General features: G+C 34.9%; 1 protein-coding gene across 4 annotated transcripts in view; it reads left to right on the top strand.

Moving 5' to 3' along the window:
• Positions 1-15,237, top strand: part of LOC114332799 (PDZ and LIM domain protein Zasp) — a 252,434-nt gene that overhangs the window by 131,191 nt on the left and 106,006 nt on the right. For all 4 annotated transcript variants that reach the window (XM_050645685.1, XM_050645672.1, XM_050645694.1 and 1 more), the window contains exons 2-3: positions 5,604-5,755; positions 7,792-7,966. In XM_050645685.1, coding sequence (XP_050501642.1) covers positions 5,604-5,755; positions 7,792-7,966 — 327 coding nt within the window. The remainder of the gene's footprint in view (positions 1-5,603; positions 5,756-7,791; positions 7,967-15,237) is intronic.

Genomic DNA, 15,237 nt, shown 5'->3' with positions numbered 1-15,237 from the left:
TATCCTTCACTTTCGCGTTGTCATGGTGATGACATGTGAGCAATAACTTACAACAAAAGTTTTGACAGTTTTGTGCTTTGAAAGAAGTTTGAATTTTTAAATGTCAAAGTTCTAAAAATTGTAGAATAGAAATGTATTTCAGTGACGAAGAGTTGGAGTTTTTTTATTTGTTTATCGTAGATCAAATATTGTATGAAACTGTGCGTGAAGTACTTTTTGCCCACTCACGCGATGTACAGCACTCGCCCGCTCGTGCTCTAAACGTCGCGTGCGTGCGCAAAAAGCATACTTCACGAACTGTTTCATAAATAACTATTGTAGAACTGATATCTATTCTTACATATTTTATAAGAACATAAGGGAATAGACACAAGGGAATAGACACAAAACAAACGTGTTTAGTTTTTGTTCCTATTGCGTAGCCTTAGGTTAAATTCTATCCATTGCCTATTTTGTATCTTAGTAAACTCGCTATAAAATACACATTAGCGTGAAAAATGTCCCCCTTTTTTATTTGTAATTCAAGTTAAGCTTATTAGGGTGCTCAATGAACAATTACTACAACTGGCCAATTTAATGTTAACACTTGTAATGTGGTCTATTAGTATTTGTATACTTTGAGAAAGCATTTGACTTAATCTAGCATAGCTCCATGTTAAGAGCTCTTAAGCGTGTGATACACACGCAAACTTTAAGTACGCGGGTTTAAAGATCGCGGACTTACTCGGCTTGCCGTCGGTGATACACGGCAGACTTACTCATAACTCATTGAGATGTCGTCGAGAGAAGATGCTTTATGCTATTTAGGAATTTTATCATATTATATACGTCTTATCGTATCCTATCGTAGTATATATTTTTAATACATACTAATAAAAAAAGACGAAATCGAAAATTGTGGGTAACAAAAAAAATATCATAGATAAGAGAGTAATATTTTCATCAGGAGGATAAAACAGCCTATAAATAATTAGGTTTAGTCAAAAACAAATAATCAAAAAAGCTTAAAATAATGTTTTACGGTTTTCTCAAAACTTATAAAATCTAACTTGTCTCCTTTCAACAATAAACGATTGAATTATTTCTAGACAATTTGCTTAATTAGTGAAAATATAAGTGTAACTTTAAACGCAATAACATGATGGCTCGTGGCACGCGGCTCGTGGCAGTGATACACGTACGAGTTACGAGTAAGATTTCAAACTTGTTGGATCGACGGCGTACTTACTCGGCGGACTTACAGTACGCGTACTTGCTGTGACACACGCGCGAAAAAGGTCGCCGAGCCATAAGTTCGCGTACTTACTCGAGCGTGTATGACACGCTTAAATCGAGCGTTTCTCTGATATTTCAAGTAGAATACACCGATTTGAGCATGCACCAAAAAAAAAACAAACTCTTCTCACCTACCATATCCATTTTTGTATTATAATTAGAAGATTTATGAAGGAACGAGTCTCTTTATCTTTTTATAAACTACAAAAATATTTTTAATAGTTTTTTGTTAGATGCACAGTTTTTAAGGTATTCTCAGAAAACCGTCCGAAAAGGTGTCATTTTTCAATGAAAATGGCCAATTTTCAACCATGAATAACTCAAAAAGTATTAAGTTTAAAAAAAAATATATAAAACAGTTTTTGCTTAGAATTAGGTTCTCTAGCCACTTCCGCGGTTATTTTAACCAAAAAATTTTCCACCCCAGAGAAAGGGTGGAAACCACTCCCAAGATAAAAGCGCACATCGGCATGGGATAGACTTTGTTTCCTGATCTATTCCCTACTTACTCTGAAAATATCAAGTAAATCGATGCAGTAGGATGGAATTCGGAGCCCAATATCCTCATTGACTGCCCTATATTCGGTTTGCTTTAATGTAGCGTACTCTGCTTTTATCTCCATATATTGTCTGGAGTTCATCATTGTGTCTTCTTCTCCATTCTCCTGTTGTCTCTTCTCTGCAAGGCCCATGGATAGTCCGCAGTATCTTTCTTTCAAGTACCAGTAATTTTGTCGTTTCCCGCTGGTTCCGAGTCCATGTTTCGCTTCCATACGGTATTGTGGGACGAATTATTTTCTTACATACTCTTATTTTTGCTGGTCTTGAGAGTATTTTTGATTTAAGTAGGGTCATTAGTGAGTAATATGCCCTGTTTCCTGCAATGATCCTGGCTGCCTGCCTCTATAAAATAGTACCTAAATAATTTTAAATTTTCTAATGTCTTATAATCCTCATTTAAAAATACTCCAATAATGTTACACGAATTGTATAGTTATTTGTGTTTAGCACAGATAATTTAGTATATGACGAAACTAATGACGATATCCGGGTTTCATTTTTAGCATACTGATCGACTGACCACGCCACACCAGACCAACAATTTTGCGTAACGCTTCTGTGTAAAATTGTTTCGATATCGCATACATAAACATTTTCCTAATGATGATCGGAACTGATCGGAACAAATAGGAAATCAGTTTTAGAGAAAAGGATAAGAATAGAATTAAAACATGTTTAAAATCTCGACTACAGTTACACTTTAATTTTGGTTAATAATAGGAGGCTCTACGAGTATACATTCTTAGTAAATATAACACTACACAGTATAAAATTTACTTTTCATTGCTTTTAAAAGTTATTAGATTTTTGCTTTTTCGTTTAGTGTGTAATTAATATGTTAATTGCGCATATATTTTTAAACCAGTTATAAAATAATCTGGGAACATAATTTTTGACAGATCTTAAAAAAAGCACTTTCTGAACCGCACGGTTGCCTAATAGAGAATAATCGTATCTAGCTAATTTCTAGATTTTCATTATGCAAAAATGTGTAAAAATAAATTACTTATTTGATTTTTTTCTCAATATAGAGAGCGTATTTGATACAGGTCATAAATTTGCAATCCTAGAGAAACTTAAGAAAAATGAAATATGGTAATGTGCTTATATTACTTTCTCGAGAATTTTTGTCTAATAGAAGCTTCAGAGTCTGTACTAACGGAAAATTCTCGGCAGTACATCTTACAGAAAATGGCATACCACAAGGATCGGTCCTAAGTACTACTTACTCTATTCTTGATGAGGACAAACAATATTGGCACAATTCTTCAAATCCTGTCAAATTCACAATATGCGCAGACGATATAGTAATTTTCTCTAATGGCAAAACCATAACACCCACATGCTCCTTAATCCAAACTACTTTAAATGATATTCTCAGTTGGTCAAAAGGAACAGGACTTCTATTTTTATAAAAAATTTGAAAGTAGTTCATTTTAGTAAAAAATACCCCCATAAACCTTAAACGGAACCCCACTACAAGTAGTACATTAACAAATTACATACATGACATATATACATAAAAAATTTTTAGGTGTAACTTTTTATAAAAAGTTATCTTGGGGATACCATATTCAACAATTAGAGATATCTGCCTCAAAAGAATACAAGTACCATCAATGGGGAACAGACGAAAATATGTTGCTGAGAATTTACCGATCTTTAATTTGTTCAAAAATAAATTATGGCAGTATTTTATACATGTCAGCTCCTAATTCAAAACAAAATTGCCTCAATGTCATTTAGAATAGTACTTTTCGAATAGGTATGTCTTAGTGGCTTTAGATTTAGTTCCATAGAAAGCATTCAAGTCGAAACTAACGAACCAACTATAAATATTCGTCGTGAGCGACTTCTTTTGTCCTACTGAGTTAAAGTAAAGCTAATCCAAATAATCCAGTCAACGGGTTAATCAATTTATATTAATAAATAACAGTAAACATCCAGAGCAGTAAAACCAGCTTCATAATTTCTTAAAGGACTAATAGGTAGGTAATATAGATTTACAAAGTATTAGGTACTCCAATCTCGTACTCTAATATTCCACCATGGACAATAATATTGCCCGATATAAATACCAGTCTATAAACATATAACAAAAGACAAGCTCCCAATTCCATCCTAAAGTCATCCTTCCTGGACCATACGAAACAGTATGACTCAATAATCTACACAGACACTTCTAAAGTAAAAGACCAGGTTCTTCTGTCACTTCTTCTTCTTCACGTGTCTGATCCTTTAAGGACATTGGCGATGATTATGGCCCGTTTTACTCTGTTTGCGGAGGTTCTGAAGAGTTTTATTGTTTTTTTCACTCTACTGCTTTAAATTTGTCAACCAGAACGTGCGTCGTGTCCCTGGTCCTCCTTCTCCTTCCACTTTCCCTTGTATAACATATCGCATCAATTAATTTTCATTTGTTTAGTATTTCTTTTTTTTTTCTTTCTTTATTAATATCTCCGTGTTTGTTACGTGTTACGTCCATGATGCTTTCCAATTTCTTCAATAACACCAGATTTCAAAGTTGACTTCTTTTTGTCAGTTTTGTCCGTAATTGTCCAGGCTTCAACTACATATAAAAGGACAGAGAATACGTAGCATCACAATACTCTATTTCTATTTCTAATTTCTATTCCGCGGTCTGTCACTACCACCAATAAAGTTATAGCTACCTACCGTCTTTAATATAACTACAACATTTAAGAAGTTGTCCAACTCTCAGTTGTCCAACCAACAAAAACAAAAACCTTTCAACCTGCACTGACTCACTATCCTCCATCCTATCTATCGAGAATATTTTCTCCCAAAATCGTATTGGTTAACATTATTTGGTCTTCATCTCACACGTAGATGTTACAGAAAATGAAAATGCAGATTAAGCAGCTAAATAGGCGTCACGTACTGATATTTCAAGGGAAGGTATTTAACTTGGGGTAGATTTACAACATATAGTCAATCAATTGTGCTTGAGAGCATGGCAAAACTTCTATAACACCACAAGCTCAAAATTTCATGATATTCAACCTAGAATCCCTCTCTTAATTATACAGTACTTTGTAGACGGAACAAAGTTGTAAGAAGAAGACTAAGAATTGGACATTGTCTTACACATGGTTACCTGATGAGTCAAAGCAATCTTCCTTGTTGCCATATCTGCAATACCAGTGTCACCGTCAAACACATAATAGTCGAGTGCCAGCTGTAAGTACCCCAACACCCGTCCACGTATAAAATTCTAACTTGTCTGTATCTAACTCTATACCTAAAATTCTTAAAATCCCGTGAACCTACATCGTGGGACTGTGAACAACTGAAGCCAAAAGACACATACAGAGAATGCCTGCAAATGGATGGTCAAAAAAGACAGAAAAATTAACTCCGTCCACTGGAAGAAAACGAGTTAGATCAAAACGGTCCTGGAGAAAAGATATCGCCCAATATCGCAATGCAATAACCCCCAGAGATTTAAAACTGAAGATTCCTTCGACAGAAAACGCACGAAATTAGGATGCGAGAATCGGCGCCAGCTGTAGAAAACTAGCGTATGGCCTGCTAGAGCTCTTTCTATTATAAAAGTTATTACATATCTCTCCTTGCTTGATGATTGAATGTGGTTCTTAAAATTTACTTTTCTTTTGATTATTATGCTATATCTATTATTATTGATATTTTTTTTCGTAAAATATTGAAAACTATGACTGTGCGAGATATTTCAAAATAACAAGATATTTCATAATATAATAATAATATACTTTCCTCTTTTTCAGGTAAATGTCGGTTCTCCAGCTGAAAGAGCAGGACTGGTTGCCGGAGATGCTGTGATCAAAATCAATAACACAGATGTCTATAATTTAAGACACAAAGACGCCCAAGATGTCGTAGTTAGAGCGGGACCATCTTTTGAAATTTCAGTCCAAAGGTCAGTGTAAATATTTTTTGACTCATAAAATTATTTATCTACGACCAATATACATATTTTACTGCGAGGCATAAGTTACGGATATAGAAAATGTATACTCATTTTAATAGTTGAGTTTTTCGTAAACGGATTGACGGATTCCGCTAAATTTTTTTTTAATATTTTAGATATTTCTTTAATATTTACACAGTTGTGCAAAGATTTACTCAAATTTTTATTTTATACTTATACCGGGTGGAAGAAAAGAAATGTTTTTCTTATGTTAAGTTTGAATCACACCCTGTAGGGAAGACGAGGTACAAATCTGAGTATACATTGGAATCGTAGTGTAGTCTTATGTTTTGTGTACGTTTTGTATTTTGAATATGCCTGATATATTTAGAAACAAAAAAAAATACACGGGTTTGTAGTTTAATATGTGTTTTAACCGAAACAAAAGTTTTGGACACACTGTAGGGACGAAACGATAAAAAGGTGGATATGCATCAATACCATATTGTAGTCGCATATTTTGTGAACCTTTTATTTTTTGAATTCCTCTATCTTTAATAACAAAGAAACTAGACGGTTTAACTCTTTAATATGTGTTTTAACTGACGACTGCGATACGTGAACAGGCCATGTCTTATCATACCACTAAGATGAAATAGAGTGTTTAAAGAAAAAAAAATGTGTAATATACCTCCCGCTATTTTAAGAGCCTCCACGTAGACACCAAATCCGTATTATTTTCAGGGAAATTCCACCCCAAAACATCACAGAACCTCCATTAAACAATCTCGTCTCTCTCTTATATTGCGCTGTGCATACCGCTTACCTGGTCGAAATTTAACTCTTATAGGTGTGGACAAGAACTATTTACATTATGCGCCTTCCTGTTTTTAAAGCTTTGTTAACTGTTATCTTTATTGTTAATTTAGCTTTGTTTCAGTTAAAACACATGTTAAAGAGTAAAACCACCTATTTTCTTTGTGTTGAAAGATATCAGGGAGATTAAGAAAAATCTGGATGTATACTCAGATTTGTACCTCGTCCTCCCTACAGGATGTTTCAAACTTAACATAAGAAAACCATATCTTTTCTTCCACCCGGTATAAGTACAAAAAAGAAGTTTGAGTGAATCTTTTCACAACTGCGTAAATACTAAAGAAATATTGAAAATAATAAAAAAAGAATTAGTGGAATCCGTTCACGAAAAAATCAACTAAGTATAAAAATGAGCATACATTTTCTATATCCCTAACTTATTTCTCGCAGTGTATTATAATCTGCATATTATACTTGTAGTTTTTGCCGTATATTGCCATATATTATTTTCTAAGGGGGAGACGAGGGACTAAGTGTGCTGACCTCTTATTAACATCCAATAACAAAATTTGTGAAATTAACTATTATGTATATGTAATATGTAATGAAACCAAAATAATCATCCTAAAGGGTATGAGCATCAAACTAATAGAATTTTGCTATACATCATACATCCAATGTATGTATTTATTATATTGAGATCATGATTGAGACGGATGAAAATGAAGAGTTTTTTTATTGTGTACAATTTTAGTTGTGAGTTAACAATATGTTAGCTGAATAGTACGTTATTATTAATATTTTTAAAAACATTTCAAATATTTTTTCTTGACTCGTGTTATCACTGCAGGAGACGATATATTTTGGTTCATAGATTTTTTTAAAATTGCAGAAACGTATTTACATGACATTCATTTTTCTTTCTATAAAATTATGCAATGAGTAAGTTGGCCCCATTACGTACAACAATCAGACAAAATACATTTAAACTTGACTACAGAATTTACTTAAATAACTTCTTCCAGCATCTGCCAGTACATTGTCTAGCCTATTTTCCCATTTTTTAACCCCAATATTTCATTGGCAACCTAAAAACCTTCCTAGTCATCAAAAACATTTCGTTGTGACCTATTCTCGGTCAAAAATAATTGATTCTGTGCCCAGTTGTGTGAATCAGTGCATTTATTTTAGATTTTAACCTCTAAACTTTTAATTCTTGGCTGTTTCAGAGGTGGTTCAACGTGGATACCTTCAGTTATACCTACTGGTCCCTTATCGGCTCCATCTCCGTATGTTAACAGTTCTGGTCCAGTTACAAGGACTTCTTTGGCAGCTAACAAAAGCGAAAATATCGGATCTATCGGAACAGGACATAATTTGTCTGCTAAGCCATTTAGCCCACAGGTAAGCTAAAAATTAATTTTATCTTTATAAACAGCCTTCTCTTTTGAACATATTTTTTCCAAAATCTTTGATTAATCCAAACACCATTTAACGCAGAACCCTTATAACAAGCTAATTGCTATAGGATTAAAATAATACACATTCAACTTTTCTTAAATATTTTAATATCAAGCGTTTCCACTACTACGTGATGTACAATGTTCTTTATTTCTTCTTCTTCCTCATCTCTTTCCCTTTTCAGAGATCGCTATTTCTTACTCTTATTCGCCACTCTTTTAGGTTCATCGCGCCTTCTTTACCTAAACCTGTATCTCTCGAGTCACCTGCCATAAAGTTTTTCCACCTTCTCCCCAGTTTTCCTATACATCTATTTCTATCAACTTCTAACAGCTATATCCTTCGTCCGACATAGTTCATTTTTGTATCTGACATTAGGTACAATCATTACAATTTTTGTTCTTGAATCTATTAGGAGACTTTAGAAAAGCCCGGCTTTTCCCTAATTAAGTTGGTCCGGATCCTGTCCCTTCTATCCTCACCCAACATCCACCGGTAATATTTTCGTTTCAGTCACCTCATCCTTCTTTTTCTGAATCTTCTTTACCAGCAACCCTTCACCGCCGTACATCGACGCAGACCTTAGTTTATTCTAAAGGTTTAAATACTTACTAATCATAAGAGAGTTTCTCGCTTTCAATGCAGGTAAAACTCTAAGTGGAACTTTAAAAAGGGGGTAAACCCTGTAGTTGGCTGTATACAAGAAGTGGAAGTACAAAACGTTTTCGGTCAGATTGACCATCATCAGTGTAAACCTGGAAAAGGAAACCTTTACTTATTTCCAGGTTTACACTGATGATGGTCAGTCTGACCGAAAACGTTTTTTACTTCCACTTCTTCGTGGATGAATTTTAAGAATTTTTGAATAAATTCATATATGCCTACATACAACAGAAGTGTTTACCTCATTCCACGTTGTTATAAGTGGAACTTTTCGTGTGTACATTCTACACCTCTAATTGCTCAATTTTGACATACTTATTATAAGAAGGTTAGAAAGAGATGCATACCCTGTTTACAATCACTGTTCTCGGTTTCACTGGGGGGACAGTTTTAGATTTGAGTGGGCAGTCTGGGTAGTATGTGTCTATGATCTTAACCTTATGTTATTAACATACCGCTAACTTAACCTAATATTTTTCTTTCAAGGCTAGTTCTACACATAGACATATATGTAATACGTAGACTGCGCGCTGCAATCTGAAACTGTTTTTAACTTCTATTTAGGGTAGGCATATTTTTCTACTCCTTGTTCTTCTTATACTTGTTGTAGATCTGTCGATCTGTTAATTCCGACGTTGAAGTATTTCTTGAGAGGTAGACTTCCAGCTATCTCTCCATCTTTTTGGTGGTCTCCCCGGTGGACGCTTGCCTGCTGGTTTTCCTTCTAGAGCAATTCTTGGTAGTCTGTGCTCCTCCATTCTTTTTACATGACTGAACCATTCTCTTCGTCTTTGCATGCCCCATCTGACTACATCTTGCACGCCACATTGTTCCCTGATGATATTGTTTCGCATTCTATCTCTTCTTGTCTTCCCTGCTATTGCTCTTAGTGTCTCCATTTCGGCTGTTCGTAGCATGCTTTTGGTTTTATTGGTGTTTTTTCTTAATTCAATGCCATAGGTCATAACAGGTCTGATGCAAGTTTTATAAATTCTGACTTTGCTGTCCATTCTCATATATGGGTTATTCCAGTCCAGACCACATCTCTCAAACATCCGGACAAGACAGCGGCCTTGTTAATTTGTCCTCTTAGGTCTCTGGCTGAGTCATGATAACTTGATAACTCTACACCTAGATATTTAAACTGGTTTAGCTGTTCTATGGGTTTCCCCTCTACCACTAGCTTGCATCTAATTGGGTCTTTCTCGCAATGGTAATGCATTTTGTTTTCTGCGTGGATATGTTCATGTTGAGTCGTCGACATGCTTGATAGAATCGATAAAGTTGTCTTTGTAGGTTATCCTCGTCCTCTGCAATCAGGGCTGCGTCATCCGCATAGCACACTATACTGATTCTACTGTGGCCGAGTCTGTATCCTAGTTGTAGCGATTCCACATCTTCTATTATTTCATCCATTAGCATATTGAATAGAAATGGACTGAGGCTATCTCCCTGACTGATTCCTCCTGGTGTTGGTATGTTGGCCGTAGTGGTGTCATTTGTTTTAATTTTTGTCGTGTTGTTATTGTTCTTTTGTTTTATGACTTCAACAATGTTTGCCGGTATCCTTTTTTGCTTAATTTTCTTTATTATATGGCTAAGTCTGACTCTGTCAAATGCTTTCGTTAGGTCTACGAAGCAAATATATGCAGGTTTGTTATATACTATTGACCGCGTGACTTTCCCATTGCCGCTGATTTGATAAACGATTAGAAAGAGATGCCTACCTTAAATACAAATACTATTCTCTGTCGCATTTAGGGAACAATTTTAGATTATAGGAACATTTTTTTTATAAAGGAATGCAAGTAAATAATAAAGTGTTTAATTAGTTGTTTTTATTATCAAGCATTTTAAAAATGATCCAGAAATTAATCCAGTAAGCCACCGACCGGACACTGGTTGCAATAATAAAAAAGTTAATACTGTAATATTAATACATAATATAATATAAAATTTAAATTGACTCAATCAGTACCTGCCTCAAAAAAGTTCAACATATTTACGCAGTTACTTTTGGCAATTGTATCATTATTACGTAATGATTTAACAAACAAACACACCATTAATTGTTTCTTAAAGTTCACCTTGCCAACTAATACATACTTGCAAAACAAAAATTAAGAGCATATCACGTAGAAACAATTGAGTGGAGTAACATTTTCTGTTGTCAAGTGAGCATAAAAATTTGGCTCACTCTTTTGGGTTCATATCGTTAGAACATTAATTCTTACTAATTATATTCTACTGGAATTTTTCGGATTAATTTGGAAATATTGCATATTTGTTTTTATTCTGTACATATTTGCTGATGTGTAGTATAAATATTGACGTTGTGTCAAGGTTCCTATTGTTAATGAACCACTCAACGTTCTCATTGTTCTTTTGTTCCTGACCCTTAATCTTCCTCTAAGCAGGGTGGCTTCCGCTATATTGGTAAATTTGTATCAGCTTGCCTGGCTGGTAATCGCCTTCCATCTCTCCTCTTTTCCTTCATTTTTCCCTGGATCATGATTCCTTTACATTGTCAGTACGGGTAGCCAAAAATATCAAAAAAAAATAAAGGCCGAACACAAATAAAATATTAAAATCTGAAGAACTATACCTATCTACAACTTGTTTAAAACTCGAATTCAAAAATTAACAACAGAAATGGAGAGGAGGTAAAAATTAATAACAGTCTAACCGTCATGAAATTTTAAATTGTCTAGATTCTACAATCAAATCACTGAATTTTTCTTTGGGTATTAAACATAGACAAATTTACAACATAATTTAAACAAATATTCTTAAACCATCCTGCTCTAAACCTTTTTAAAAACTCGAATTCAAAAATTAACAACAGAAATGGAGAGGATGTAAAAATTAATAACAGTCTGACCGTCATGAAATTTTAAATTGTTTAGATTCTACAATCAAATCACTGAATTTTTCTTTGGGTATTAAACATAGACAAAATAATTTAAACAAATATTCTTAAACCATCCCGCTCTAAACTATTCTATCTCTAAAATATTCTATCTCTCTTATCAAGCACATCAAATACAGAGGCGAATAGGCCTGATATGGGCAGCACGTTGCTCGTGTGACACGGGCAACCACATAAAAAGGTTAACGCTAAACTGGCTTCAAGTGGCCCAGTGTAGAGAACACTGAACAAATCCGAGGGAGGCCTATGTCCAGCAGTGAACGCGATTGGCTAATTGATGATGATAATACCTTCTATTGGTAATTGACCTGATTGTGTGTGATTATATACAAAGTAACTAAAAAGTCATCATCATCACGTAGCGCTACAACACTGGGTGGGTCCTGACTTACTGTACAACTTTTTTCCAATTCGTTTGGTCTTCCATCAACCTAGGGTCAAATGGAATGTTCATTTTCCGGAGATCCGCTTGGATGTTGTCTCCCCATCGCATTCTGGGACGTCCGAGTGGTGTTTTGCCTGTAGGAATCTCCTCCCATACCAGTTTTACAATTCTCTCGTTATGAAGTCTGCGCACGTGGCCTGCCAATCTTAGTGGCTGTTATTTAATTTTTTGGACAATATCGGTGACATTGTAGAGTGCTTTTAATTTGATATTGGTTCTGATCTTATACTGGTTTGTGTTAATGTCGTGGTGAGGTCCAAAAATGTTTCTTAGTATTTTTCGTTCAAAACGTCTGAGCTTTTCTTCGTTTGCTTTTGTCATGGTTCACGTTTCGCATCCATATATTAGTACAGGTCTGACGATGGATTTATAGATTTTGATCTTGGAACTTCTTGTAAGATTTTTTGAGTTTATAAGTTTATCCAGTGCGAATATACAGCGATTTGACGATTGGATTCTGTCTTTTATTTCTTCAGTAACATCGTTGTCAGCTATGATTACGGCCCCCAGATATTTAAAACGTTGTACTCTTTCGAAATTGAAGGTACTTACCGTCACATTTTATCCTATCCGGTCTCTTCGTGTCGTTCTATTTATACAATATATTTCGTTTTCTCTTCAATAATCTTCTACCCAATTAGTAGGTGTTCAATTTTCACATGTCAAAAATATTATTGTATTTTTCACTGTGTTTAGTCTCTTATTAAAACCCTTAACTTTAAACAGATCTCAAGCCAGTCCTGTTTCCAGCCAGCCATGGAAGTACCATTTTTTCATCCCTCGGGTCTACCCCAAAATCCCGACAGCTAAAATCCCGACAGCCACAATCCCGACGGCCAAAATCCCGACACGCCAGAATCCCGACAGGCCAAAATCCCGATAGGCCAGAATCCCGACAGGTTTATTTCTTGTTTTTTGTTTATAGCCATCTGTTTTTTATTTTTTGTTACTAAACAAAGGTATTTTACTTATTGAAAGTATTAAACAAAAGTCGGAATTTTTAATTATGCGAGGATTGTTGCATGTCGGGATTTTGGCCTGTCGGGATTCTGGCGTGTCGGGATTCTGGCGTGTCGGTGTTTTGGCCGTCGGGATTTTGGCTGTCGGGATTTTGGCTGTCGGGATCTTGGGCGGCACCGCATCCCTCCTATTTCTTACCCTCTCTCCTCGCCCTAACAGATAGACAATATTTGGACAAATTGCGAGTGAGAATTTTTCTCTTCTCCTACGCCGGTCAAACGGTCAACAAGTACCACTCGCCACGAGGGTGTAACCTATCTCCTTTACGAACTTTTGAACGGATCAAGTCGGTACCGCTCATCCCTTGACGGTACATCTCATCAATCAAAGCCACCCAAGCTAGTCATAACCGTTAGTCGATACGAACAATAGCAATACGTGCACGAACAGTAATTTGCGACTGACGGCATACATCACCGCGGCAGTCAAAATTTAATTCGTGTGCGATCACGGCTCTAGTGATCTACAACGTTTCACAGTTTGGTAAGACTTTATTATACATATGAATATTGTCTGTATAAAGCCTTATATTTTATATTCCCACTTGAACCTAGCAATCCTCATACAGTCCAATCCTAAGATTGTATTCACAATCTCACCTATGTACAAGTTATAGTACAGTAGGTATACCCAGATTTTTACATTTCCTATTCCAGGATTTCAAAACTTGCTAAAATTTATTTTAAATAGCTTCGTCCGGTCGTCGATAGACAGCAGCCCTGTTTCAGACCCTTGAGATTTCGTTGCTATATTGTGGTGGTATAAATTTTTTACAGCTTTAATGAGGTTCAGATTGATGTTAGTTTTTTGAGGGCTACCCAAAGTTTACTTTGTGGCACAGTGTGTATGCTTTTTTTAAGTCTATGTACATTAAATACAGTTCTGGATTGTAGGCTATTTGTTTGTCTATTAACCGTGTTACACAAAATAGGTGGTCAGTGGTTGATCTGCCAGCGCGGAAGCTGGCTTGCTCTTCAGCCTCTAAATCTCTGTATTCTTCTTCTATTTTATTTAAAAGCAGAATTACAGGTCTGAATACGTTCAGAATGCAAACCAGCTCTTAGGTGTCTTAAAGGAAATAACGGCGAGCGTTGTGAAGTAGGTCTTCTTCTTCTTCTTCTTCTTCTTCTTCTTCTTCTTCTTCTTCTTCTTCTTTTGGTACCTATTCGTTTCGAATATTGGCGATCATTCTGGCTATAATTATTTTATTAACTAAGTCTACAGATCTCTAAACGGGAAATACTGAAGTCAGAAACAAGGTAAAAAAAAGTAAAACTTACTTACTGAAAGAAAAACAGATCAAAATTGAAACTTTGTTAAAAGAAAAAACGACACATTCTTATCTTTTCTCTGAGTGACAATAAAATCTCGGTGATCCTACATTTTAGAGAATCTATATACAAAAAAATATATAATAACAATAGAACAAATGGGTTAAATATTTGAAATCTTCAAACAAGGAAACAATCACATGCCGGTACCTTTTGCGGTCTTTATTAAAAATTATTTAGATTTAATTTGCTGTCCGAGACAAGGTCTTGTTCAGTATAGACAAAAATAATACAAAGTGGTTACATACTAATTATGTTTATTGCTGACTAATTCATAAACACTCACTTTAACTGAATATATTTATTTTACAACAAAACTGCCCATTTCAATTTCGAACATATATACAGGGTGTCCCGAAAAGATTGCTCATAAATTATACCACACATTCTGGAGTCAAAAATAGTTCGGTTGAACATAACTTACCTTAGTACAAATGTACCAATAAAAAAAGTTATATCCCTTTGAAGTTACAAAATGAACATCGATTTGTTCAATATGTCGAAAACTATTAGAGATTTTTTTATTGAAAATAAACATGTATCATTCTTATGGCAGGATCATCTTAAAACAAAATTATAGTGAGATTTGTCCACCCCATAAAAATTTTATGGGGGTTTTGATTCCTTAAACCCCCCAAACTTTTGTGTACGTTCCAATTAATTCATTATTGTGGTACCATTAGTTAAACACAACATTTTTAAAACTTTTTTGCCCCTTAGTATTTTTTCGATAAGCGAGTTTTTATCGAGATGCAACTTCTTGTTTAATATATTTACATAAAATTTTTATGGGAGTTTTGTTCCTTTAAACCCCCCCCCCCAAATG

Source organism: Diabrotica virgifera, chromosome 1 (assembly GCF_917563875.1).
Source record: "Diabrotica virgifera virgifera chromosome 1, PGI_DIABVI_V3a".
Classification (NCBI taxonomy): Eukaryota; Metazoa; Arthropoda; class Insecta; order Coleoptera; family Chrysomelidae; genus Diabrotica; species Diabrotica virgifera.
This window is presented reverse-complemented; position numbering and strand designations above follow the sequence as displayed.